The sequence below is a fragment of the Girardinichthys multiradiatus genome, chromosome 23, assembly GCF_021462225.1.
Source record: "Girardinichthys multiradiatus isolate DD_20200921_A chromosome 23, DD_fGirMul_XY1, whole genome shotgun sequence".
In the NCBI taxonomy this organism is placed as follows: domain Eukaryota; kingdom Metazoa; phylum Chordata; class Actinopteri; order Cyprinodontiformes; family Goodeidae; genus Girardinichthys; species Girardinichthys multiradiatus.
Window position 1 is genome coordinate 40,814,129 of NC_061815.1, and position 26,233 is coordinate 40,840,361.

At 40.2% G+C, this 26,233-nt stretch overlaps 2 protein-coding genes and 1 long non-coding RNA gene across 7 annotated transcripts in view; 2 read left to right on the forward strand and 1 right to left on the reverse strand.

The window, feature by feature from the left end:
- Positions 1 to 26,231, reverse strand: LOC124860448. 5 transcript variants are annotated; one of them, XR_007036357.1, is made up of 5 exons: positions 23,442 to 26,231; positions 22,253 to 22,419; positions 16,306 to 16,510; positions 15,796 to 16,039; positions 1 to 572 (listed from the first exon to the last, which is right to left on the reverse strand). It is a non-coding gene; the product is annotated as an uncharacterized LOC124860448 (long non-coding RNA). The 5 variants fall into 5 exon arrangements; XR_007036356.1 differs by having other exon boundaries at positions 22,237 to 22,419; XR_007036358.1 differs by lacking the exon at positions 1 to 572 and adding an exon at positions 15,414 to 15,552 and having other exon boundaries at positions 22,237 to 22,419.
- Positions 15,013 to 18,743, forward strand: cdx4 (caudal type homeobox 4). The gene is made up of 3 exons (XM_047353783.1): positions 15,013 to 15,615; positions 16,583 to 16,728; positions 18,028 to 18,743. Exons 1-3 carry the CDS (start codon positions 15,180 to 15,182, stop codon positions 18,259 to 18,261), a joined length of 816 nt encoding a protein of 271 aa, XP_047209739.1. The 5' UTR covers positions 15,013 to 15,179; the 3' UTR covers positions 18,262 to 18,743.
- chic1 (cysteine-rich hydrophobic domain 1) overlaps positions 23,328 to 26,233 on the forward strand; it is a 7,772-nt gene continuing 4,866 nt past the window's right edge. Inside the window, exon 1 of the mRNA XM_047353784.1 lies at positions 23,328 to 23,493. Coding sequence (XP_047209740.1) covers positions 23,345 to 23,493 — 149 coding nt within the window. The 5' untranslated portion in view covers positions 23,328 to 23,344. The remainder of the gene's footprint in view (positions 23,494 to 26,233) is intronic.

Consider the following 26,233-nt stretch of genomic DNA (forward strand, 5'->3'; position numbering starts at 1 on the left):
TAAATTGCAACTTGTTTTTTTTATTTAAAATTGCATTGTGAGATCTAAGTTACCACTTTATTTATTGGTCCAGCCCAGTAGGGATTATTCTTTATTAAGGTTACATGTTAACAGTTAACGTTTTAGCATGACAAGAGTAATTATTTCTGTTTGTATGTACAGAAAATAATCAGTTTCAGTTATTTAAGGATCCTCTTGGACATTTTTAACACTCTTGGGAGTAAGTTGATATGTTTGTTTTATTTGGTTCGACTTTTCTGTCACTTTTTGCTGAAAGGTGGTAATTTCTTCATGGTAAAAAAAACACTTATAAAGATTTTCAGTATAAAAATGTTCCCTTTAATTGCCTCCCTGACCTTTCATATGTATCTAAATACCTCCTGGGTCCTTGTTGCCGACAATGTGTTAGAAAACAGCAGTCCAACGCTTCTCAATTATTCCCACTGAGGTTTGTTTGTACTGGAGTGTGGCATCTGTGCTGGGCTCCGCTCCTGCTCCTCGGATTATGAAAGACTCACTTCCTAGTTGTGACAAGGTGTCGGCAGCCTGTCTGTTCCTCGGGCCATTGTCCCCTGTAGGAGCAGAAAAGGAAGGAACACTTAATCATCCTGGTCACGACCGGAGGGCGCCACACACAGACCTTCCTATGGGAGATCCTGGTTACCAGCGCTAGGTGTGGCCAAGTGAGGGGTCCATAAACACGCACACACTTAATAGGACCTGGGTCATGGACTGTCCCCTGTTGTCCTCTGCTACGTTTACGGTAAGGTGAGTGCCGAAAATTGAACTTGAGCATGTCAACAACTTCCTGTGTGGACTATTTTAGGAATATAAGATGCAAACAAACAGGGGAAGGATGTAGGAGGGGAGCAGACATTGGTGACTGTCATGTTTTTTCTGTCTTTTGCATCTAACACAGTGATTTTCCATTCCTGCACAGGTTGGAGGGTCACTTCCACAGGGACAGTGAAAGAACCAATAAGAGACAATGTGGCTGCTCTCAGTGCTGTTCTGTCTCCTCACTCTCTGTGGAACCAGCAAGTCTCGGCAACAGTAATTACATCTTCTAAGGCAACCTGTGATGGCTCATGTGCTTTGGTAAAGATTAATCTACTAACCTCAACCTTTGTCGTAACATTTCATCCCATGGACCTGGTTCCTCCTCTAGTGTAATGGCTCCACAAGTTTCATGTAAATTTACTTCTGTCAACATTGGTGAGAAGGCAGTTTGAATTCTTAGCTCTTAATCTTGAGATTAAGCATTGCACATGACTGTGGTTGGTTGATATAGACCTCCCTCTGCCACAAGTGATGCTTCACCTAAATAAACGCAGCTTTTAGTAAAACTGAACTTTAATGAAATCATAGTTATTGGAAACCTAAACCTGAACATGTTACACTCATTGTCCGATGATTTTAAATCACATTGCAACTCATTAAAGAAACCTCTAGCAGCCCAAAAACAAGCAGTGTTAGAGTATTTAGGAGGAATTTAAAGCCATTAAAAATCATACTTAAAAACCATCGTAAATTTACAAGGTTATCACTCCTTTAAGCCTGGTTTTCTAAAACAGAAAACAGGAACATGTCTGATTTAAGTGAATTTTTACTCAGACTTGGCATCAGACACATACACACACACACACACAATGCACCACCATAGTTATGTGAAAATGCTTGAAAAGGGGTATGCAGAAGTAAAACTTATTTAGTCACACCCCTTCACCTTCCTGCAGTCCTTAACATGAATACACTTCCTGTTTCCATTTTACATATGAGGTTCCAATGCTACAAATTAAATATTTAAACAAATAAATGAATGAATAAATATACATACATATAACCCTACATGTACAGATACAGATATATACATCTATACCAACATATGTACACATAACTGTATATGCACCCACAGCAACACAGGACCAGGACCATTGTATAAGGATGTTATTCATGTAACCGCTCTGGTCGAGGCACCCTCTGGTGTTCACCGCCCTTCTTTTATCTCATATCTTTTTTAGGTATTCAGTTTGAGCTTTCAATTTATTTTCAGTGGCCCTAATAGTCTTCCGTATTAAACAGTAGATTGCTGCACATTAACAAAATAAAACAAATGCACAGATTAGTTTTCTCCAAGGCTTCTGCATAACAGTCAGAAGACGTTAAGCAATTTAACGCTTCCTTTAGGAATGGCAATGTTTGCATGTTTCTAAAATGCCATCCTGTAGACTGCAGGATCATTAACCTCAATAATCTCTCATCATTGGCTGTGATGCAGATTCTAACTAATGCTACGTGTCAAAGCAGTCTGATTTTGTTTTTCCTCATTTAACAATAACACTCCTGATCCCTTTCACCCCCTCCCACTTTCCTCCGACCACTTCCACAGCCTCTTCCCAAAGCAAACAGAACTACAAAAACACTCCATTAATCACAAAAAAGGACCCTTAATGAATTCAGGGAACATCTGCAGTTACGACCTAATAAGAAGTGGCAAAAAAACTGTAATGCAGCTTGTATTTTCTTCTAAAATAGGTTTTTGATCAAATAGCAGTATCATGCAAAAAACAAAAAGGACAAAAGAAAGAAAAGAAAGATTCATCCCTATGGACATAGAAACGCCCACACAATGAGATTCCCAGACCCCATGAAGGTGAGCGTTGCCACATTCACACCTCTCACCTAAATGCAGAACAATGAGCTTTGTACCTTCCCATAAAAATATCTAACTTTAACCCAACCTCAACTAGCTAAGGCAAAAATAAACTCACAATATGCTAAATAAAGATTTTATCCGGAAAAGGAAACAACATCAGCAGTGTAAAAAACATCTGGCAATTTCAGATGGCCACCTAAATTTTTATATGCAGCCCCCAAATGAACTTAGTTCAGACAACATAAGAGACCATGAAAGTCAACAATTTTATTTCCATTTAATTAAAATAATCAAAATCCTTCAAAAGCCTTAATTTGTTCAACAAAGAAGTGGACAAGACTGAGCGAGGCTGGACTAATCACCCTGTGGACTGTGGTTGTGATACCTGTTGGATTTGCTGTGATAAAATTTATTTTGGCGTAAAGGATCTGTGAAATGTAGTTTGAGCACACCCTCTTTGCATTACCAACCCTGTTAATCCGAGTCCAAAGTGTAGGCCCTCAGACATCCAAACCTGGAGGAGAGATCGCAGACGCCACCTAAAAGGGCCAAGAAGGATGCCACGTATCCGTGGAGATACTCCACCAGCTCATAATACGTTTAAGTTGTCTCGAACTTTAGAGCTCAGAGCTGGGAATAACATCACAACCAAGATTACTGCATTTTAGTTGGCCAACAAAAAGGTCTTTCTTTCTATTTTCTATGCTAAAAGTCTTAAGGAACATATTGAACAGCACTGTGTGTGTCCCAGTTTTAATGAGATACAAAACGTCCAAATTCCATGTTTATTCTTTCAATACATTTTAGCCAAAAATTAAACAACTACTCTTGTTCTTTGTAAATATAGTACTGGAGAAATGTAATTTCTGCTTCAAGAAAAACTAAATGATTAAATAAGTGATCAAACTTATTTGATGTTACCAGTGACAATGATTCATGTACATTAAAAATCACATTGATAATGAAGGTACTACATAAGGAAAAAGGATGTAGCACAAACAAGAACCATCTGCTGCTCCTATGGTTGCATTTTGGTTGTTTTTATTACTTTAAACTGATAGCTTAAAACTGAAAACCCCATGGTGGCACCACAAGACAGACATTCTCTAGCTCAGTGTGATCCAACTACAGACATCACCAAAGATCTGCAAGCCAAAGCATCATTCAAGTAAGAATGTGTGTACAAAACTTTACAATTATCTTTTTTAAAGGTTGTCGATGGCCTTCTGCACCAATACCTTACCTCAAAGTAAAAGTCAGATAAAAAACATTTTTTTGTTTTGACAGGAAAACATCACAAATAGATGGAAAACTATAAAGCAAACTGTATTCTCACAAAGTGTCAGTTAACCCAGCAATAAAACTATTTAGTATTTCATTCCTGACAGATTTATGGCAACTTCTGCTACATAATTGCAATGCAATTGGATGCAACAAGGATGAAAGGGGAAGGGAGTGCCATTTACTAACAGCTTGAAGCAGCAAACACGAGGGCTTGCTGTTGCACTTCTTGATCAAATTCACCAAACATGCAGACAGAAGCAGCAGAGAGAGAAAGAGGAGGATTAACACTGCAGGCATGTATCTGAACAACAACACAACTCCATCATGTTTGCATTATTTATGCCACTATGGCCACAGCATGTTATTCCCAGACCCTGCTGGTGCAAGAACTCTATACATCCCACTTATCTCCTGCCAGGGAGGTAAACATGAGGGTCAGATGGTGTTCACTGTTCCTTGGGGTGGAGGGCTCTGGATTGAAAATCAGCTGATGATCATCTTCAGCTGTCTGTGCATCTGCTGAGCTTTTAAAGAACCATTACAATAAAGAAAGAGATGATGAAAAGTCATAGTTGTATCAGATTTGATGTGGGATTCTAATCCCAGTCAGGTAGCACAAACAGAGAGAAGGGGGAAAAAAAACACATAAAATAAGCAAATTGTATTATGTTTGTTTGTCAGGGTTACACGCCTGTCAGAATAGCAACATATGCTCCCTTGAACAATACAGCACAGTTTCCAAATAATATTTACAAAACAGGGTGAAAGCAACAGAAATGGTTCCCTTTTAAACGGAGATTTTAACTGAAAAGTCTGCAAATAATTTATTTTTTTATGGTCAACTATGTCGATGAACAGCCAAAACCACCAAGGCTACGACCCCTGCTCTGTAACGTCTTCCACCAGTGAGCCAAACAGCTGTGACTCTTTTATTTAATCCACAACATCCAGCCTGCAGACTGTTTTGGGTTATTTTAACCCCACAAACCCACATCTAAAAATATTTCTCAGAAAATAATTTATTTTCTTTAGTATGACTAACATCTATTGCAGCCAAATAGTTTTTTTTTAGTTCAAAACATTTGTTTACAAGATGTTCTTGAAGCATTTGTTTACTAATAACTTTGTTATTCTTATTTGATTGGCTGACAACTCTCTCTCTCTCTCTCTCTCTCTCTCCCTTTCGAGGCCATCTCCCAGTGGGCCCACCACCTGCAGGGGGAACCATGAGGGACCGATACAAAGAGGATCGGGCAGCGTACGAAGGTGGAGACCTTGGCGGCCCGATTTCCGGATGCTTAGGCTGGCTCTAGGGACTTGGAATGTCAGCTCGCCGGGGGGGAAGGAGCCTGAGCTTGTGCGGAAGGTCAAGAGATATTGACTTGAAATAGTCGGGCTCACCTCCAAACACAGCGTGGGCTCTGGAACCCAGCTCCTTGAGAGAGGCTGGGCTCCCTTCTACTCTGGAGTGGCCCGCGGTGAGAGGCAGCAAGCTGGGGTGGGTTTGCTTGTTGTCCCCCAGCTCAGCCGTCTCGTGTTGGGGTTTACCCCAGTGGATGAGAAGGTTGCATCCCTGCACCTTTGGGTTGGGAACAGGTCTCTGACTGTCATTTCGGCCTACGAGCCGAGCAGCCAAGCGTGCCGCGGCCCAGGCTGCGGAAAAGGCAAAAACTCGGGCCTGGGAGGAGTTTGGTGAGGCCATGGAGAAGGACTACCGGTTGGCCTCGAAGCGATTCTGGTAAACCGTCTGGCGCCTCAGGAGGGGGAAGCAGTACTTCGCTAACACTGTTTACAGTGGGGGTGGGGAGCTGCTGACCTTGACTGGGGACATTATCGGGTGGTGGAAGGAGTACTTCGAGGATCCCCTCAATCCTGCTGTCACGGATTCCCTGGTGGAAACAGAGGCTGGGGACGTGGGGTTGGACTCTTTCATCACCCAGGGTGAAGTCACCAAGGTGGTTAAAAAGCTCCACGGTGGCAGGGCTTTGGGGGTGGATGAGATCTGCCCTGGGAACCTCAAGTCTTTGGATGTTGTGGGGCTGTCATGGTTGACACGCCTCTTCAACATTGCGTGGCAGTCAGGGACAGTGCCTCTGGACTGGCAGACTGTGGTGGTGGTCCCCCTTCAATGTAAGGGTGACCGGATGGTGTGTTCCAACTATAGGGGATCTCACTCCTCAGCCTCCCTGATAAGGCCTACGCCACGGTATTGGAGAGGAGAGGAGAGGACGAGAGTCACGGCGATAGTCGAACCTCGGCTTCAGGAGGAGCAGTGTGGTTTTTGTCCTGGCCGTGGAACACTGGACCAGCTCTATACCCTCTACAGGGTACTCGAGGGTTCATGGGAGTTTGCCCAACTGATCCACATGTGTTTTATGGACCTGGAGAAGGCATTCAACTGTGTCCCTCGTGATGCCCTGTGGGGGTTACTCCAGGAGTATGGAGTCGGGGGCCCTTTATTTGGGGCCATCCGGTGTCTGTACAAGTGAAGCAGGAGTTTGGTCTGCATTGCCGGCACTAAGCCGGACCTGTTCCTGTTGCATATTGGACTCCGGCAGGGGTGCCCTTTGTCACCGGTCCTGTTCATAACATTTATGGACAGGATTTCTAGGCAGAGCCAAGGGCTGGAGGGGGTCTGGTTTGGGGACCAGAGGATTTCATCTCTTCTTTTTGCAGATGAACTGGTCCCGCTGGCCCCCTCTAGCCAAGACCTACAGCATGCGCTGTGGCGGTTTGCAGCCGAGTGTGAAGTGGCTTGGGTGAAGATCAGCCCCGCCAAGTCCGAGGCTCTCAACAAGAAAAGGTTGGCTTGCCCTCCTCAGTTGGAGGGGAGTTCCTGCCTCAATTGGAGGAGTTCAAGTATCTTGGGGTCTTGTTCACGAGTGAGGGAAGAATGGAGCAGGAGATTGACAGACGGATTGGTGCGGCTGCCACAGTAATAGGGACTCTTTGTCGTTCCACTGTGGTGAAGAGAGAGCTGAGCCGAAAACGAAGCTCTCGATTTACCGGTCGGTCTACGTTCCTACTCTCATCTATGGCCACGAACTTTGGGTCATGACAGAAAGAATGAGATCCCGGATACAAGCAGCTGAAATGAGCTTCCTCCTTGCAGTGAGCTAGGGTGAGGAGCTTAGAGTAGAGCCCTTGCTCCTCCACATCGAGAGGACCCAGTTGAGGCTCTATACCGAATGCCTCCTGGATCCCTCCCACGGGAGATGTTCCAGTTCACGTCCCACCGGGTGGAGGCCCAGGGGACGGGCCAGGACAAGGGGAGGGACTGTGTAAACTCATCTAGAACTTGGTGCGACTAACAACAAGTGATCATTAGATCTAAGGGATCTAGAGCGCAGATAAGGCTGCAGGAGGTCAGACAGATTCCCAAAAGCCTATATGTTCTTAGCCTTATACAGTATGTCAAAAATAAAACTTTAAAATCAAGTCTAAAATGAGCAGGGAGCCACTAAAGAGAAGCAAGACTTATCAATTTGGGATGTAATAAAAGCAGGCATCACCTGTTCACAGTTTTTAAAAGATAAAATGATTTCACTGTAGATAAAAACCTCACTTTATTAAAGAATCACTGTGCAACTGATCAAATATATTTTTGTTTTTAAAAGATACTTTTGAAATAAAAAGGCTTTGAATTTTGAAAGTTTGTGTTTAAATCATCCTAATCCTAAATCCTAAATTACTTTTTTTGTACCTAGTTTCTTGTTTTATTTCTATGTTGATGGTATTTAAAAAATTCTTCGAATCCCCATTTCAGCAAACCTGTCAACCTTACACATCTATCTCTATTTAAAACGAGTCCCATAATCCTAACCTGGGGGTCAGGGTGAGCGACCTCTAGCCCCCAACTGTACCAGGGGAATTATTCTGTCCCCATTGCATAGGTCAGTCAGTATCTAACTATATATCTCAAACATGCAGGAGTTTATTTGTTATGTGTGTAATCTGTGTTAATTTTGATGTATTTTTTTGTATTGTGTCTATCTCTATCTCGTTTTATATGTGTGATGTAGAGCCCTGTCGAAGACAAATTTCTGTTACCTTTGGTGTCAGACAAAGTTTCTATTCTATTCTCTTTGATGAGGTATCTGTGTCTTGCATGATTCCCAGTCTGTTGACCTTTGATAAAGCAGCTTGTTTCCTGATACAGGAATGCCATCTAAGCAACCTGAACGGTCGCTCATATAATAGTGTTAGAGTTAAGCCTAAAACCCTGCAATCTAAAATGACAGTTCTTAAGTAACTCAATAGCACCACCTAGTTAAAACGTGTAGGTCGTGCACAACTCACACAGATACACAACTAAAATGTGAACAAAACAATTACTGTTTAAAAAAATCAGTTTAGAATTTTAACATTTTCTTGTTTGAATTTAGTTAAATAACTAAATTATTCTTTTTTTTTTTTACATTTTCATGTTTTACTTTAGTGATAATATTCTTTTTCCTTTTTTTAAATTTCATTCCATTTCAGGAAACCTGTGTACTTCGCTCCTTTTTAATTTAAGGTTAAATTATCTAAATCAGGGGTTGGTAGACAATAAACATGTAATGTCACATATGTATGTCTCTCTTTGGGGTTGATGGCAGACTACCTCTACCCTGGACTGTAACTGGGGAATTATTCTGTCCCCACTGCATGGGTCAGTCAATACCTAAATACATCATTTTAATTGTTTTTATTTTACTTTTTAAATGTTTTTTTAATGACATTTTATCTATACAAAACCAACTCACAATAACTATAATCTCAAGAAGCTTTATAAGAATAACACAATTAATATCCAGAAATCTAAATACAATTCAGTCATGCAGTTTGATGAAAATGTTGTTACTTACAGTGCCTTGTGAAAGTATTCGGCCCCCTTGAACTTTTCAACCTCTTGCCACATTTCAGGCTTCAAACATAAAGATATAAAATTCTAATTTTTTGTTAAGAATCAACAACACGTGGGACACAATCATGAAGTGGAATGAAATTTATTAGATGTGTCAAACCTTTTTAACAAATAAAAAACTGAAAAGTGGGGCGTGCAATATTATTCGGCCCCCTTGCGTTAATACTTTGTAGCGCCACCCTTTGCTGCAATTACAGCTGCACGTCTCTTGGGGTTTGTCTCTATCAGTTTTGCACATCGAGAGACTGAAATTCTTGCCCATTCTTCCTTGCAAAACAGCTTGAGCTCAGTGAGGTTGGATGGAGAGCATTTGTAAACAGCAGTCTTCAGCTCTTTCCACAGATTCTCAATTGGATTCAGGTCTGGACTTTGACTTGTGGCAAACTTTAAACAAACTTTTTATGGATATCTTTGAGAAATGGCTTTCTTCTTGCCACTCTTCCATAAAGGCCAGATTTGTGCAGTGTACGACTGATTGCTGTCCAATGGACAGACTCTCCCACCTCAGCTGTAGATCTCTGCAGTTCATCCAGAGTGATCATGGGCCTCTTGGCTGCATCTCTGATCAGTCTTCTCCTTGTTCAAGATGAAAGTTTAGAGAGACGGCCGGGTCTTGGTAGATTTGCAGTGGTCTGATACTCCTTCCATTTCAATATGATTGCTTGCACAGTGCTCCTTGGGATGTTTAAAGCTTGGGAAATCTTTTTGTATCCAAATCTGGCTTTAAACTTCTCCACAACAGTATCTCGGACCTGCATGGTGTGTTCCTTGGTCTTCATGATGCTCTCTGCACTTTGAACAGAACCCTGAGACTATCACAGAGCAGGTGCATTTATACGGAGACTTGATTACACACAGGTGGATTCTATTTATCATCAACAGTCATTTGGGACAACATTGGATCATTCAGAGATCCTCACTGAACCTCTGGAGTGAGTTTGCTGCACTGAAAGTAAAGGGGCCGAATAATATTGCACACCCCACTTTTCAGTTTTTATTTGTTAAAAAAGTTTGACACATCCAATAAATTTCATTCCACTTCATGATTGTGTCCCACTTGTTGTTGATTCTTCACAAAAAATTTGAATTTTCTATCTTTATGTTTGAAGCCTGAAATGTGGCAAGAGGTTGAAAAGTTCAAGGGGGCCAAATACTTTTGCAAGGCACTGTATGTTCCAGTTTAGCCATAATGCAAATGCAGCAAACTTCACATTATATTGCCAGTAGATAAAACAAGTTATCTGTCCAATAAAGCATCACAGAATTTGTTTCATCTTGATCAATCATGTGGCTACAGAAAATAGGAAAAACTAATACAGTGTTTTCCGGCTGGCTAGTTTAGTCTTGAGGCTAGAAAGACATCTTCCTCATGAGTGTTTTACTCCAAGATGTTCAAAACCCACCAACTGTCTACATGGACTGATTAAATAAAGTGTTTTTTCCAGTGATTTGAACAAAGTCAAAGCACTTTAAACTAGAGTCATGTGCAGATTTGTAGGAAACATCGGCATGTACCCGGAAGATTCTGGAATCGAACCTACAACTTTCAGCTTGCAAGACGATTACTTTTCTCACTGAGGCAGTGGCTGAGCCACAGCAGAAATATATTTACATGTCTAATTTATTACATGTCTAATTTATTCATATTTAATAAATTAGAATATATGTTCCAATGAGGATTGCCCACACTTCTGTATTAAAAATAAAATTCTAATCTTAAATGTCGCGTTTTCTTTAGGCATTAAGCAGAAAATCATAGTTAACAGAAATAAAGGCTTGAAAACATCAGTTAGTGTGCAGTTAATCTATATGTTTTTCACTTAATGAGCTTAGCCACTGAAATAAATGACCTTCTCAACAATATTCTATTTTACCGAATGGGTTTGTATGTACCACATCTAGTGACACATCTCTATGTAATTTGCCTATGTGTGGCATCTATGAGCTGCATCTAATGTGGTATCCTGACCTACAACAATTTTAAATAAAGACCTGTCCTCTAAACATTTATGCCTTAAACTGAAGCTTAAATGAATCCAATCATGTCTATACCACTGGAAACATTTCGTTTGTCTGTTTGATAAAAAAAAAAAAAAAAACAGCTCCGTTCCAAACATCACTGTTTAATAATTATACGTAACACTCATCTCGAAGAAATATTTGAGGCAATTCAAAGCACACAGGGAACACTGAGATAAAATAAAGACAGACAAAGGGGAAGTCAGTATTGGCATTGTTTCCCTGTGTGATAAAATTACAAGAAGCCTTTTATTATTACCTGGTCACTGGCACCTCATTGTCTTACTTTGAAAGCATGGGAAATGTCCAACACAGACTGAAAATGCTACACAAATTTGGCAGTATAATTTTTCTATTGAGATTTGTTTTGTGTGTTGACCTAAACAGCTCAGGTTAGGGAAGCATGGTATTTTTCAAAACCAGTCACGCAAACATAGAATATCGATGATGTTTTATAGGCATTTCCAGTTCCCACAGTTCCTGAATGTAACAGCTGGGAATGTTTTGTCCAGGTTCGTGTTGAATAAAATTAAAATCTTAAAGTGTAAAAAAAAAACACCTTTTATCTAAAAAATAGTTCAGGCTGCATTTAGCTCTATGCATAAACTCTTTAAGACCAGATTAAGTTCAATAAAATAATGCTTTATTGCTCACGTAACAAACAGGTATTCAACTACTTGAAGGCATTTCAGGACTGAGTGGGTTAAAATAATAATTAAATTGCTCTAATTGCCATCCCAGTTTTACTTGCCCTGTTTTCCTGATGTATGTAGATATTGTTATACAACCATTTTAAGAATCAGATGAGATTTAGTTTACCTGGAAGCCACAGTATACAGTCAATGTAACTTTTTCACTGTTTTTTAGAGGGAATGCGACTAACTTTTAGTCTTCATTTCAGGGGTCAACTCATTCCACCCACTTGGGTTTCCATGTCACTGGGATGATGGCAATAGAAGAGTGTACCCAGAGGTGAACACTTGCGAGGTCACCCTACGCCTCCCCATCCATCACCTTACCATTAATACAAGTTTTATGTTAGTAATAAAAATGTTAGAAACAACAGCATCAATAACAAATGTCACTCAAAGGAAAAACTATGCGAATAAAAATACCGAAAAAAACCTGTTTGTAATGCTGCTTGTAGAAAAAATGGTGCATCGGCATAAAGCCTATGGATTGCTGTTGAGAGAACAAAAGAATGATAGATTAACAAGATATATCGAAACTGAAACGAATAAGAAACATTTAAAAGACATCTATTGTAAATAAGTAAAATGTATTTATGCCGCATCTTCCACAGATAAAAATCACAAATTACTTCACAAGGAGAGTGTAAACATTAAAACACGATTAAATTAAAACATTAACATGGCACCTTTGACAGATATTGCTTTGAATTTTAGAAATAGATGAACCTCTGCTTTGGAAAGGTCCTGTTTGCACATATAAATGAGAGTGACTGTCAGATACAGTACATTCCCACAATGTACCGCTGGGGAACTTCAACACGTTCTCCAGTGCTTTCATTTCATCACTTGATGGCACTGTTGTACTTTTCTTTTACTGTATACCCGTTCTTCACAGACACAAAAAACGGATTGTTTTGATGCAGCCAAAGAATTGTGATAAAAAAACAAGTAAACAATAATAAATACTGTTCACATATATAGCAAAAATAATGATTCTCTGACGATTCAATAAAAACAAAACATAATTTTATACAGATATGTTATGTTACTGCTCATGATCTGTCTTGTTCTAGGGTAAAACATGAATTAGCGATGAGCAGAGTACACAGACCATCAAAGGATGGAGCTGGGGAAGAAATTCCAGTTCTGCAGATGTTGTGTCGAAGTATATCAATTAAAAGTTTAGTGGAGGGAAAACGTCTGATAGAAAAAAGGGGCCAGGCAACAAGAGCAGCCACAACCATGAGAGGATGGTGAGGCACAGACCAGTAAATAGTTTGCAGGGAGATTAATGAAGCTTCGATGTGCAGCTGGAGTCAGACATGTAAGAGCCACCACACACAGACAGATGCATCCAGAACATGAAATGCACACATCACATTCCTTGTAATCCACTCCTGAAGCAGGGAAATATCAGAAGCGTCCTCTTTTCATATGACACTACATTGTGCGTTTTATTTGGAAATCAAGCTCCTAGGCTCTGGAGGAAGAGTGGACAGACACAAAAGGTCCAGTGTTTGTGGTTCAGTGTGTTTTCTACAATCAGTGATGATTTGGGGAGCCATGATATCTTCTAGTGTTGGTCAGTGTGTTTTTTTAGTCCAAAGTCAGCAGAGCCTTCAACTGGGAAGTACTTCATGCTTACCTCTGCTGATAAGATTCATGGAAATGCTGGTTTTATTTTCCAGCAGGACTAATAAAGCACCTCGGGCTTTCTAAGAGTATATATGAGTTTCACTCTCTGAATTAAATTAGTAAAATAGAATACACTTTTGATTATATTGTAATTTATTGAGATACACCAGTATTTTATCCAAAAGGCTTCTGATATAATAAAAACATATAATAAAAATGTGATTGGACACAACAATGTCAAATTGTTGACTATATTTAGTCATATAAGTCATTTTCAGGCATTCATTGTTGGCTCACTGGTTAATAGCTAATCAAACACGTTGAATGCGCATTGCGCACAAATCAAGCATGCACAGTTTTTATTTATATTGTGCTTTTTGAGATGTTGGGCTGAAGTGGAAGTGGGCTATGGACCTTAACAAGGGCCTCCAATTGATGTTCTACTTAGGGGCCCCGTCTCAGGTGGGTTCTGCTGCAATAAATATACCAATTTAAAATTTAAGTAGAACATATAGCTATTTTTAGAGGTATAGGCTTATCTCACCAAAGAACGTCTATGTGGGCTCATTACAAAAATGTGCTTCTATGATCTTTCACAAGGGGGCGTCGTTTGGTCCAGAAAGTCTGATGAACTGTAAAAACTGAAACTCTGAACAAAGTACAGAGGCTGACGGAGAAACTTATAGAAGATAATAAGCGTAAATGCTAAATATGAAACAAACCGAGAATACCGGAGGCTCTGTTTTGCCTGAATTGTCCAAAACTGCTCATTTGACGTTTTATTTTTCGACACAGCAGTTCCAGACTTAAATAGGCACATTTCTTCCTTCTTGTGCAGCTATTATGTAACAATGAAAAACACATATCGGTATATCACTTGCACTATAAACCACAGACTTTAAAAGAAAATGTCAGAAAGAAAAAAAGATGTGTGCCTCTGCAGATCAGTGTGCAGCAACTCACTTTAAGTGTCTCATAAATATTTTGTGAGCAATAAACACATACCCCAGAGGCTCCGGTTTAAAGTAAAGTGACATAACTAATTATTGCAGGCCTTTTAAAAAACGGATTGAATGTTTCTCGTTGGCAATTTAATTGAGAGGAATTGCTGCACGTAATCTTTCAGTAAATTCACAGATGTAGAAAAATGAGAGCCGTTTGAGCCGCCAGCAGTGACTGATGTTGCCACAGGCCGCTGTTTGTCTTTGCGGAGGAGGAGAGGGGGCTGCGGGAGTTTCCTTGTAACCGGAATTAGCTGTGAAGTGCGACCTTGAGGTGTGAACGGAATACGAAACAAGAAAAAGTCTCTCATACTTTGCACCTCGTTTGCAAGTGAATATCTTAACAAATAAGTCCCGGTTTACATGTTAAGCGTGGTCGCGGTTCCCACAGTGAATTTCAAACATGGTTTTGAATTTAATACAGAGTGACAAAAGTTTAAACATTGACCGGAATCAGTAAAATGGCAGTTTAAATAATCTCTCTAGAAGGTAAATTATTTTAACAAGCTTTTTATTGAAAAAGTTCATCTGTGCGCAATTACGCGCAGGCCTTGTTCTTTGCGTGTGTGAACGTGCAGCCCGGTTTTATTGCCCATGTGTGTAGCTGATTGGCCTTGGTGATAATGTATTCATGGGGTGGAGATACCGTGCTCGGGATAGGCCCACTGTCAGATGACGACGCGCTGCAGGACAGGCGCAAGGGACAGTCGGGCCTGCAGCACCGGTCACTCTCATTTAGATGCAAATCTGCAAGGATCGAAGAGCTGGCTGACGTCAGGCAGGCCTCAGTGTACCTTTAGCTTCTTGTCAACTGGACGCCTAATGCAAAGCTGGAGAAAAGCTGCATTTCACACTGGGAACCCATACGGACAATAAAGAGCGCAGGGATCAACATTAACAGTTGGCAGGGTCAAAATGTCGCCGTGAGATTGGCCGCATTTACCCTTTGCTGCTGAAGCAACCTTTTTAAACATTTTCTACAAAACATGTACGTGGGATACATACTGGATAAAGAAAGCGGGATGTATCACCAAGGGCCAGTTAGAAGATCGAGCATCAATCTTCCCCCACAGAACTTCGTGTCTTCTCCACAGTACACCGACTTTACTGGATACCATCATGTGCCAAACATGGAAACGCACGCACAATCCGGGGTTGGTTGGGGACCTTCATATGGCGCCCCAAGGGAGGACTGGGGTGCGTATAGTCTTGGACCTTCTAACAATCTTCCTCCCCCCATGAACAACTCCTCTCCTGGACAAGTTCCTTACTGTTCGTCCGAGTACAGTCACATGCACCCTCCCGGGTCTGCGGTGCTGCAGCCGCCGTCGGACAACGTTACAGTTGCACAACTTTCTCCTGAGAGGGAAAGGCGCAATTCATACCAGTGGATGAGCAAAACCGCACAATCATCGTCTACAGGTGAGAGCTTCATCTTGGACAAACTTCGGCCTTCATTTTGCGCAATAAATGTAGATTTTAGGCAGACGCACGCCAACTTCCATAACCTCTAAAATATTTCATGAGAATAATTCCGATTCTATAAACTGGTATTTCTAGACATGAACAGAAATGACAAATAAAAAGAATAGTTGTCCTAACCTGCAGCTCGGCCCAGTGAACTCTGCTCCTGCGGGTGGAAATCGAAAAAAAGGTGTGAGGAATCGGCGCCATGCCCAGTTGTGATGTTAATGTCATTATTCCTGGAGATGTGAGCTCGACTTCCCTGTTACATTGTTTGCTGCTTCCAGTGCTGCCAGTCATATCCAGGCAGCAGTCCTTGCGTTCATCACCTCCCTCACTTTGATATGCGCCAGCCTCCCTTTCCTCTCCCGGAGTTACCACTCTGTCCGGAAAGAATGACTTTTTACGGTATTTTTCACACACTCCCGGGAGCGTTTATGCAGAACCACATTATGAAACTGTTTCAGTCTTTACTGCTATCAACCCATTGTGTTGCGCTAGAATTTACTATTTTTATTTGCATGCTCCCTCTCATTTTAACAGTGTTGTTTTCCTACTTTAAACCAATTAGAGCTGAATTATTAAAACAAATTAAATTATTTCTAAAGCGCCTTGCGCAAAATAATTTTCAGCAAACTTGTTTCTAACCATAAATAAGAGGAGAAACTCGACCCGTGGTTCTTTGAAATTCACTTTGTCATCAAAACCAGATCAAAAGCAGCTCAATTTGCTTATCTGTGGAGAAGATGTGGATTTCAGATGCGGTTCAAATAAAGATGCGGCGCTCAGACACGCCAGGCCGGTCCAGACATGCAAGCCTGCTGTGTGGAAATCTGCATGCCAAACCGACTGTCTGCAGACACATGAAGATTCACAGGAAAAATGACATTCTTGTCCTCATTATGTGCATTTGTCTTGTTCTCAGGTAAAACTAGAACGAAGGAGAAATACAGGGTAGTATACACAGACCACCAGAGGCTGGAGCTGGAGAAGGAGTTTCATTTCAACAGATACATCACCATTAGGAGGAAATCTGAACTGGCTGTCAACCTGGGTTTGTCGGAAAGACAGGTATGGATGGAAATACCTTCATGTGCAACGTGGATCCATTCAGAAAAGGCGACACGTCACCTGAGATGTGTTGTCATAATTGTATAATACCGAAGCCTAATAATAAAACTGTTAACTACTATAAAAACATTGTCAGTGTTGGCTATAATATCAAAATACTGCGGAGCTACTCTAATGCCTGCCACAAAATGTGTCCGTATACAATTTTATCTTGGATTTAATTTTTCTTGTTTTCTGGCTTTTCTTAATTTGCAAGAAAGAAAGAAAGAAAGTATATTAATTTCATATATAAATATATGAAATTAGGAAAGGCTTAGAAAAATCATTAACAATAAATATGGGGAATTCATTCCGTCAGTCATTTTCTACCGCTTATTCCATAGTGGGTCGCGGGGGAGCTGGTGCCTATCTCCAGCAGTCTATGGGCGAGATGCGGGATACACCCTGGACAGGTCGCTAGTCCATCGCAGGGCAACACACAAACAACCAAGCACACACTCATTCACATACCTAAGGGCAATTTAGAGTTACCAATTAACCTAACAGCCATGTCTTTGGACTGTGGGAGGAAGCCGGAGTACCCGGTGAGAACCCACGCATGCACGGGGAGAACATGCAAACTCCATGCAGAAAGACCTCCGGCCGGAAATCGAGACCAGGACCTTCTTGCTGCAAAGCAACAGTGCTACCAACTGCGCCACCGTTTAAAATAAATGCTTAATAAGATATGCCAAAAGTTCCTGTCTGAAAATTCTGGGAATTAGGATTTACTGTAATTGCAGGTTCAAAATAAATAGTTAAAATATGGATTATTTACAATTATTTACAATAAATATAATGTTTTCTAATTTCCATCTCTTTTTTATTTTATCATAAAAAGTGCCTTAATAGAATAGAACAAGATTGCCTCTCTAAAATACTAGATATTATCATTTATCTTGTGTATTGTCTCTGAAAAGTGGCTTATTATGGATTTAAAAAAAAAAAAAATTTATTATTATTTTATTCTATCAAAAGCTTTCGAAAATGTTAGCAGTTTATGCCAAAACTCAGATTTATGTTCTTTATTATTTAATTTAGTTTAGCTGATTTCGAACATGTACCCTTAAAATGCACGTAAATATCTCTTTAACAAGTTACAATAAAATGTATTCAATTACAAAATTTAAAAGTAAATGCTTTTACTTGTTAAAAAACAGGATGACGTATCAATATAATATAATATAATATAATATAATATAATATGTGTTTTTAGTATGATTTGAACTGCTGCACTTCATTGTTTGTGTTCTTCCTCAGGTGAAAATATGGTTCCAGAACCGCAGAGCCAAAGAGAGAAAGCTGATAAAGAAGAAGTTGGGTCAGTCCGACGGCAGCAGCGGGTCCGTGCATAGTGACCCGGGCTCGGTGAGCCCTCTGCCGGTGCCGGGCTCCCTCAGTCCCACAGAGATCCACGGCTCTCTGTACCCTCCCCAGGGAATGAACACCTTGCCGTCTATCAGGAATATCCAGCAGGTGACTGTGACTCAGTAGAACATGTGGACCATCTGATCTCTCCTAACTGAGCACTCCAACACGCTGACAGGACACAGCAGAAGGATTGGACCTCTCAACGCTGCGGACAAGCGTTTGGTTTTTATAGGAAAGACATGCTGGAGGCTCTTCAAATATTACTTTTAATAGAATAGTTCTAATGAATTGGGAATTTTAAACGAAAACAAAATGTTTCAACCTTTAAAAAAAAAAAAAATCTTTAAATTGTTTGTGAGTTTATAAGATATAAATATGGTGCTTTGTTTGTGAATGTGTTTGTTGATAAAATTCAGAAGAAAAGGGTCATTCCAGCGAAGATTTACGCTGGATAAAGTGCAGCTGAACCAAGGCGTTTACTTGACAAATCATTTTTCACTTGTTTTTAGCACAATTCTGTGCACAAAGGGCAGCTGTTAATGATGCGGGTATATTATCGTCTAATGGCAACTTTATAAATGTAAATAAAGTGTTTTTCTACAAGATTTATCACAATTTATTTCGTTTTTTTTTTTTGTTTAAATCCACACTTTAGAAGTACCAGAGCAGACATACCTAATGGGGAAAAATATTGAACTCTTATTTCCTATTGGCTAAAACAAGTCTTAGTAATGGTCGCTCCAATAAATATAAACAGTGACATGTCGAGATAACTGTGAGATCGCATTGCTCTGTTTTCTTTTGCTCATTTCGGATTTTTAATCAAATATCGTGTAAAGAAATTGTCGGGTTTGAGGTTAAACAACGAGGCTGCTTTTCAAAGCAGATTATCACATTTCAGTTTTTGGAGATTATAAAGACGGCGCGAATAGTCTCTAATAATTAGAAAACTAGACAACTGATCCAGTCCCGTCTGATTTTCTTGAATAGTTTGTCTTTAATATGTCGGCTGTTGTGTGATTTCATTTTTCTGGAAGTAAGAATCTGGTTTTTTTCGAGCTGTTGCGTATCCTACTCTTTTCCAAATTGACATGTCAAGCGCGTCTTGATATTTTAGGAAGAAGTTGACTTATAGCCTTGGTTCATGCAAGATTTATCATTAGGATTTATTATTATGGGTTAATTTATTATGCCTGAGTGAAAGACTTCCGTGTGTCACGGCTTTAAATAATTGCTCCACTGTGTATCTGTCACGCTGGACCGTGAGCACTTTCAGCTCTTGTTAATTTCGAGCGCGGTGGGGTGATTAAACTTTCACCTCTAGTTGCAATGGCAGGCCATTTCACCATATAATCCTACGCTCAACTCTAATGCCAGAACAAGATATATATTGCCTTGCTATACCTGGTTTGTACACCATACCTGGGTCATTGTCATCTTCCATGGTCTCACATTTTCTTTGAACACCCTCTGGTACGCTATAGAATATGTGGTTCTGTAATGGTGAACCTCCTGCTGCAGCAAGCATCCCCAAACCATGACACTTCCACCTCCATGCCTCACAGTTGGTGTGCTGGAAGATATTTGGTTTAGGCCAAATAATATTAGACTCATTTGTTCAAAGAATAGTCTCCCAGCAGTCCTTGTCTTTGTCTATGCTCACTCAAACGTCAGTCTGGCCCTTATGTTTTGATAGAGGGAAAAAGATCTGCTCTGCTTCTTTCTGAAGGCCTCAGACATCTCTTTGGTTCTCACCATGGTGTTCACCCTCACTTCAATTGTCAGGAGCTCAACAAACTATCTCTGACGTTTAAACAAGGCAAGCCTCCTTATTTGTAAGAAAGACACAGGCTGATATAAATGTATTTTTCTTCATTCGATGCACTAAGACTGTAAAGAAACATGCTCACAAAACTAAGTTTTAATGACACTGTGTGTGCCACTGGTTTAATGAGATACAAACCATCTGAAGTATAGTAAATAGTTTATCTGTGCAACTTTCACTATGTTGTCAATGCATTGCAACTATATTAGATTCTGAACTCAGTGCATGCTCAGCGACCTCCAACTTTCCAAGCCACAACTCCACCTGGAGCATTCTTGTATTTCTGTTTGGGATCTTGGAAAGTCCGACTTCAGAGTACAAAGAGAATGCAACATCAATACAACATGACAACGAAACCTATTTGTTTCAGCCATTCCTCAACGGGGGATAAACAAGAGAACATATTCATGTGAGACTATGTGTTGATCAAGAAATCAAGAAATGCTTACATGAAATAGCTCAACGTGTCTGCATCCATACAGTTAGAGCAATAACTATAAAGTTTAAAACAACTGGAGTTGTAACAAACAAGGCTGAATGAGGACCAACGTTTATTTTGCCAGCACACACAGTGAGGGGGATGGTAGGGGAGGTAAAACAAATCTCAAAAGCTTATGGTTGGACAACTGACTCACAGAGTGGCTTCTGGGCTCACCAAGTCTCTATAAAAGCAATTTATTTGAGTTGTTTTGACACATCTTTACCGGGGTTGTCATTTAGAGGGGATGGGACATTAATGCATTTTAAGACTAACTCAAGATGACCCAAAAGTACATTCTTTATTTCTAGAGCATCGTTGGTTATATTTTAAGTACTGAGGAAATTCACATTTCAGGGATCTAAAATGTAGCTTTAACTAGCTATCATTTTCAGAAACACACTGCACTATGTCACTATGTCAAAATATGCCCAAAAAGCCCCAGCTGTTCACAAAATACAGTATAAGCCCTGAACACAGATTCTAAATGTTTGTACAGGCGGTTTTTATCTGGAATATGTGTACATGGAAACACGTTTTAGCATTTAAAATAAGGGCAATGAAAGTAATTTATTCCATCCCATTAAACACACCCTGCTAAAAAGTGCACAATGCTCCTATCTAACATTATTAAGAACATCTTGTTTTTAAATATTAATTAAACAAGGAATCACAATAGAAGGAGTAACGATCTTATTAAAATACTTTTTAGATTTTTTTGTTTTCCTTCTTTTTTGTGCAGAGTAACTATTGTCGTTATGACTTTAGGGAAAAATCACAGGGCGCTCTCCAACCTGGAGCATATTTCATGGGGCCCCAACACAACACAACACAACACCACATAACACCACGTAACACAACACGACACAACACCCACAGATTTTGACAGCAATGGGTCCCCTTAAGTCACTGTCTAGAGAAGTTCTGGTAACATTTGTGTCACCGTCACCAGGCTTACAATCGAAAAGAAATCAGTTCATTGACATGTTATATTACAAAATTATGCTATGTGGGTCAATAGCATCTGTAACTGTGATGGACTGCCGATCTGTCCAGGGTGCAGCATGCCTCTCACCCAATGACCGCTCGAGATAGGCAACAGCTCCACCAGAACCCTGCAGGGAACAGCGGGCATAGACAATGAAGCGTTTGGATGGCCCAATAAATTTGTTTGGGGATGGCTGCTACAGAAGCGTTGCACTTTGCCCCATATTGCACACACCTCTGTGGGCTTGGGAAGAAAGCATTTCTGCACCATCACTGACTTCTTTGCTGACTCGTAGCAGGAACAGGAAAAACACAATATGGGCGATGCAGTGGACACATAGCAGCAACATGTGGACCCTTCTGTCAGAACAAAGCCAGGGTCATGAGAGGTGTGATGCACTGACTTTGTTCATGTTTTGATATTAATGTGATGTTGATTAATCCTTAAAATGTACTGTTTTAAAGCGAGGGAGGTGATTTTCTTGTCCTTGACTTGAAATACTCACCGAAACAAAATCTTAACATCAGGGAGAAAATTACAAGTATTTGAATTTAATGGATCTTAAACAGATTGTAAGTAAAGCTGCAAAAAAGCAAAAAGCAAAAACTGGAGCAGGAGATAAACAGAGTAGGTAATAAATTTGAATTTTGAAAAGGCAAAAAAAGCCTTTCTGTCTTTGACTGCTAAAATGCACAAGCAAGGCCTCTTGTAATCTTCCATCGCTGCCGAGGTTGGGCACAGTGAGACATTTTACATTTCTTTAAAAAGCTTCAGGGTTATGGGACAAAAAAGTCAATAGGTAGATACCCCCAAAGAGGTTCACCTGCACCGAGCTGGAGAACGAGGCTTGTCAGTGAGACACAGGTCCTGGACAGATAGGCAACAGCTCCACCAGAACCCTGCAGGGAACAGCGGGCATAGACAATGAAGCAGGTCCTGGACAGTCCTTACCGATGCTGACTGCAGTCCAGTAACCATTGGATGACATCTCTGTGAGAAGGACATGAATGCCTTCAACTTCATGTTTTCTATCATAAGACAAACCTACTTGTTGGACTTTGCAAGTGAGCACTAAGCATGAGACACTGAAAGCACATTCAAAACAATAATGTGGGCAGTCCTGATGGCCTCCAGTGTTATTGGGAGGACAAGGAGATCCCACTAGATCTCACAAAACACTGAAGGAGGCATCATCATGATCCGGGAGCTTTTTCCTTCTGTGTAACAATGGAGCTTCAGGTTGTACAGGGAAGTCAGGTCACAGATCATGGCTGGCTATGAGGTAAAGCTGTAGAGGGCATTCCTTTTGATGGCAAGCCCTCTGTGAAGTGTTGACTAGGTCTTAACTAGGTCATAACTTACAAAGAATATCTTCCAGAAAATAACAGTACTCTATTGGACCATCCTGCATGCTCACCTTATTCTTTACCACATGGAGCAACGTTTCCCCCTGCCTACTGGGAACACTTGCATCAAGCGTGTGTAAACAAATCCTTTTTGACACTTTTTGTTCACTCAGTTTTAGGTTTTCTTGGATAATGATCCCAAACTTTTGATTAGTTGATTAACAGCCCGTTTGAGATTAAAGGTAATTTTTAATAAATTGCCTACTCTGTTTTTCCAGCTGCGTAAAACCTTTATTCTTGGTCTTAAAATTTGAGCAGGATTGCTATGTATTATATTGGGGGATATTTACTAAAGGTGTTTTTTTTTTATTATGTTTTATCATTTGTGAACTTTGCCTTATCAGATGAAATGGTTATTTGGTCTTTTATAAATTTGATTGTGATCACCAGCTGGCAGATTTTGTGTACAATGGTTCCTGTAATTATAAAACACTTATTAGCACTATGTTATGACAATTTGTCTTGCCATACAGGCTTCCAGCTCTTGTAAATCTGAACGCAGCGGGGCGATGATGAGCGACTTACTACCCAACATGGCGGACTTTGATACCATTTATGAGTTAGAAGACGAAGAGGATGAGCACGTAGTGAGCGAGGAGCACTTACCCAGATACTGTCCGGAGCCCGTGGTCATGCGAGGGGCCGGGCACATCACCGTGTAAGCAGAGCTGTGATTTATTGCTGTTTGTGTGAGGGGTCGCTTTGTTATTTCCACAGAGCCTGCCTAGCTGAGGCTAGCCTGCTAGCCTCCTAGCAGCTAACGTCAAAACACAACAAAAACAGCAGAACACACGTAAAGTCAAGCAGTTAGCTGCTCTGAGCGGACCGTGCTAAAGTAACGGCTATTTATCACCATGGCAACCGTTACCTGGAGTGGCAGCTGGTATTTAAGTTCGTTATGTTTACATGTGATTAACCGTTAGCTACAAGTCTTATCACCGAACAGCCGTCAGTCTAATCATCTGGACTGACTTTAGCAGCTGAGCTCAGCCTAACAGTTCATTTCTCAGGTTTAATTTAATTGTTATGTTTGGACGGCCCTCCCTGGACTACCGATGGAGGCTGTCGCCATTTAGAAACTGATGGTTTAATTAAAAGGCTAAAGGCATCTCAAATCTGCATTGTGTCATCGCTGCCAGCTGCCTCTTCATCTCCTTTGTGCAGCACTCACTCCCCGTCACTTTATCAAACTTGTCAGGAAATGTTGGAGTACAGAACATTTGTAAACACAACCAAACCTAAATCACGTGTGGTTAGGTTTACATACACAACTGGTCTTCATCATGCAAATATGTGAGTGAGAATATACTTGTTTGTGTAGAAAAACTGTGATTAACCACAAGATACATTTTATGAGGCGCACCCACGTTACCCTGATTACTGCCAGACATGTAGAATCAAAAATGTACTTAAGCAGAACCCGACTGACAACATGAATTCAATTCAATTCAAAAATACTTTATTAATCCCAAAGGAAAGTAGGCTAAAAGGAATTCAAGAGCAGATTAGAAATACATTCATGGACAACTATCCATCTGGAAGGGGCTACAAAGGGCAGAAATAACACCCCAAGGCAAAAAACACTGCTGAACAAAAATAACTCAAAAGCCCGTCTCGCATTTGTCAAAAACATTCCAATGATCCTCAACACTTTGGGGGAAATAATCTGTGGACTGATGAGAGTAAAGAAGAAGTTTTTGGAAGGTGTGTGTCACATTATATCTGGCATAACAGTAGTTTAGAAACAGGCCTTCTTACCCACAGGCAAACACAGTGGTGGTAATGTGATGGTCCAGGGTGGATAAGCTGCTTCCTGGTTGACCTCTCTCAACGGATGGAACCATAAATCTCTGCCAGAAAATCCTGAAGGAGAATTATTGTTCAACGGTTTGTTACCATAAGCTCCAGTGAACTTGGCTTATGAAGCAGGACAATAATCAAAGCAACAACAGCAAGTCTACCTTTAAATGGCTCAAAACAAAGAAATAGTTCAAAGCTTTGGCTAGTCAAAGACCAGACTTAAATCTGGTGGAGATGCTGTAAATATGCTGTTCTTTATTAAAAACCCTCCAGTATGGCTGAATTAAAACATTTCTGCAAGGAAGAGTGGACCAAAAGTCCTCCACAGCGACGTAAAAGGTTCATTGCTGGTTATCACAAACACTTGATGGCAGTTCTTGCCGTCAAGGGTGGCATGACCAGTTACTGGGTTTGAGGGGGCAATTAGTTATTCCTATAGGGCCAGGTTGGTCTGGATAGCTACTTGCCTTCATAAGTTAAAATGTCATTTGAAAACCACAACTTTGTATTTTCTCTGTTTATCCTAGGATGATATTATAAGTTGTTTAATCATCTGAAACATTAAGAAATCCCAAATAGACAAATATCTTTTCACCTTTCTGGATTAAGTTGCTGGAATTTCAGATACTTCCCATCTGCAGATACAAGGATAGATGAACAGATCAGGGTCTCCTCAGAGTCTTGACAAGCAATAACTACATCCAGGAGTTCTAACTAACAAACTACAAGGCCCACGATGCAAAGCAGCTAACAGCAACATAATTCTGTTCCCAAAACTGTTTTAGTATAGCTTGGTGTGTTAACAATAATGGCTCATTGTTACCTTATCTACTATGAGCTCCTTTTTGTTTAAACACTTGGATTTTAAACACTGGCTAATATCTGTGATCAATCACTGCATTGAAGCCTAGTTTACAGTATATTGTGCAAACTTATTTAGTTAAACTCATGTTTAACTAAGTTAAACTTAGACCTGTGCAAAAAAACAGTAAATTCCGTAGGAGTTTAGTTATTGCACAGAATATTATACTGTTTTCTTCTTTATATATTAAGGCAAAGATAAAGAAGATAGCCTCCGTCCTAATGACAGGAATGAGTGGTGTACCTTTAAACTTTTATACTTCGACTATTCAGGTGTCTCACACCCAGAAATCTTTCAGGGGAACAAAATGTTTCTTGTAAGCGAGGGAGAAGGTGTTTCAGCCTTCTTTTAGCTGTTAGCTGATGCATTTATAGACCAAGGATGATGGGCGTTCTTTGCTTTGATGCATTTAATGAATTAGATGTTTTTAGTGTTTGATGTGCCGATCTGTTGTCAGAACTGGTCAAGACAAAATTAACCGTTTTTGTCCTTGGCTTGATTAATTGGTGCATCTCTAGTTCAGCAACAATGGCTGAATATTCTCCACAAATTGAGTAAATGATCGAAAAGAGCAACCACGAAGTACTCATATTGAACCACTGAGGAAAATAAATGTTTTTGTTGTTAATTGTTGAACTGAGTGAAATAACATGTGAAAATATGCTTCTAGATCAGTTCTGGTCCTGTTATATTCATCGCCGCATCAAATGCTCATTTTGTTTTGCCTTTTTTTTTT

Excerpts from the sequence above, each read along its gene's own strand:
- cdx4 (XM_047353783.1), top strand. The coding sequence starts at position 15,180 with ATGTACGTGGGATACATACTGGATAAAGAAAGCGGGATGTATCACCAA. Across the intron at positions 15,616-16,582 it reads CGCACAATCATCGTCTACAG|GTAAAACTAGAACGAAGGAG; the intron begins GTGAGAGCTTCA and ends TCTTGTTCTCAG. Across the intron at positions 16,729-18,027 it reads TGGGTTTGTCGGAAAGACAG|GTGAAAATATGGTTCCAGAA; the intron begins GTATGGATGGAA and ends GTTCTTCCTCAG.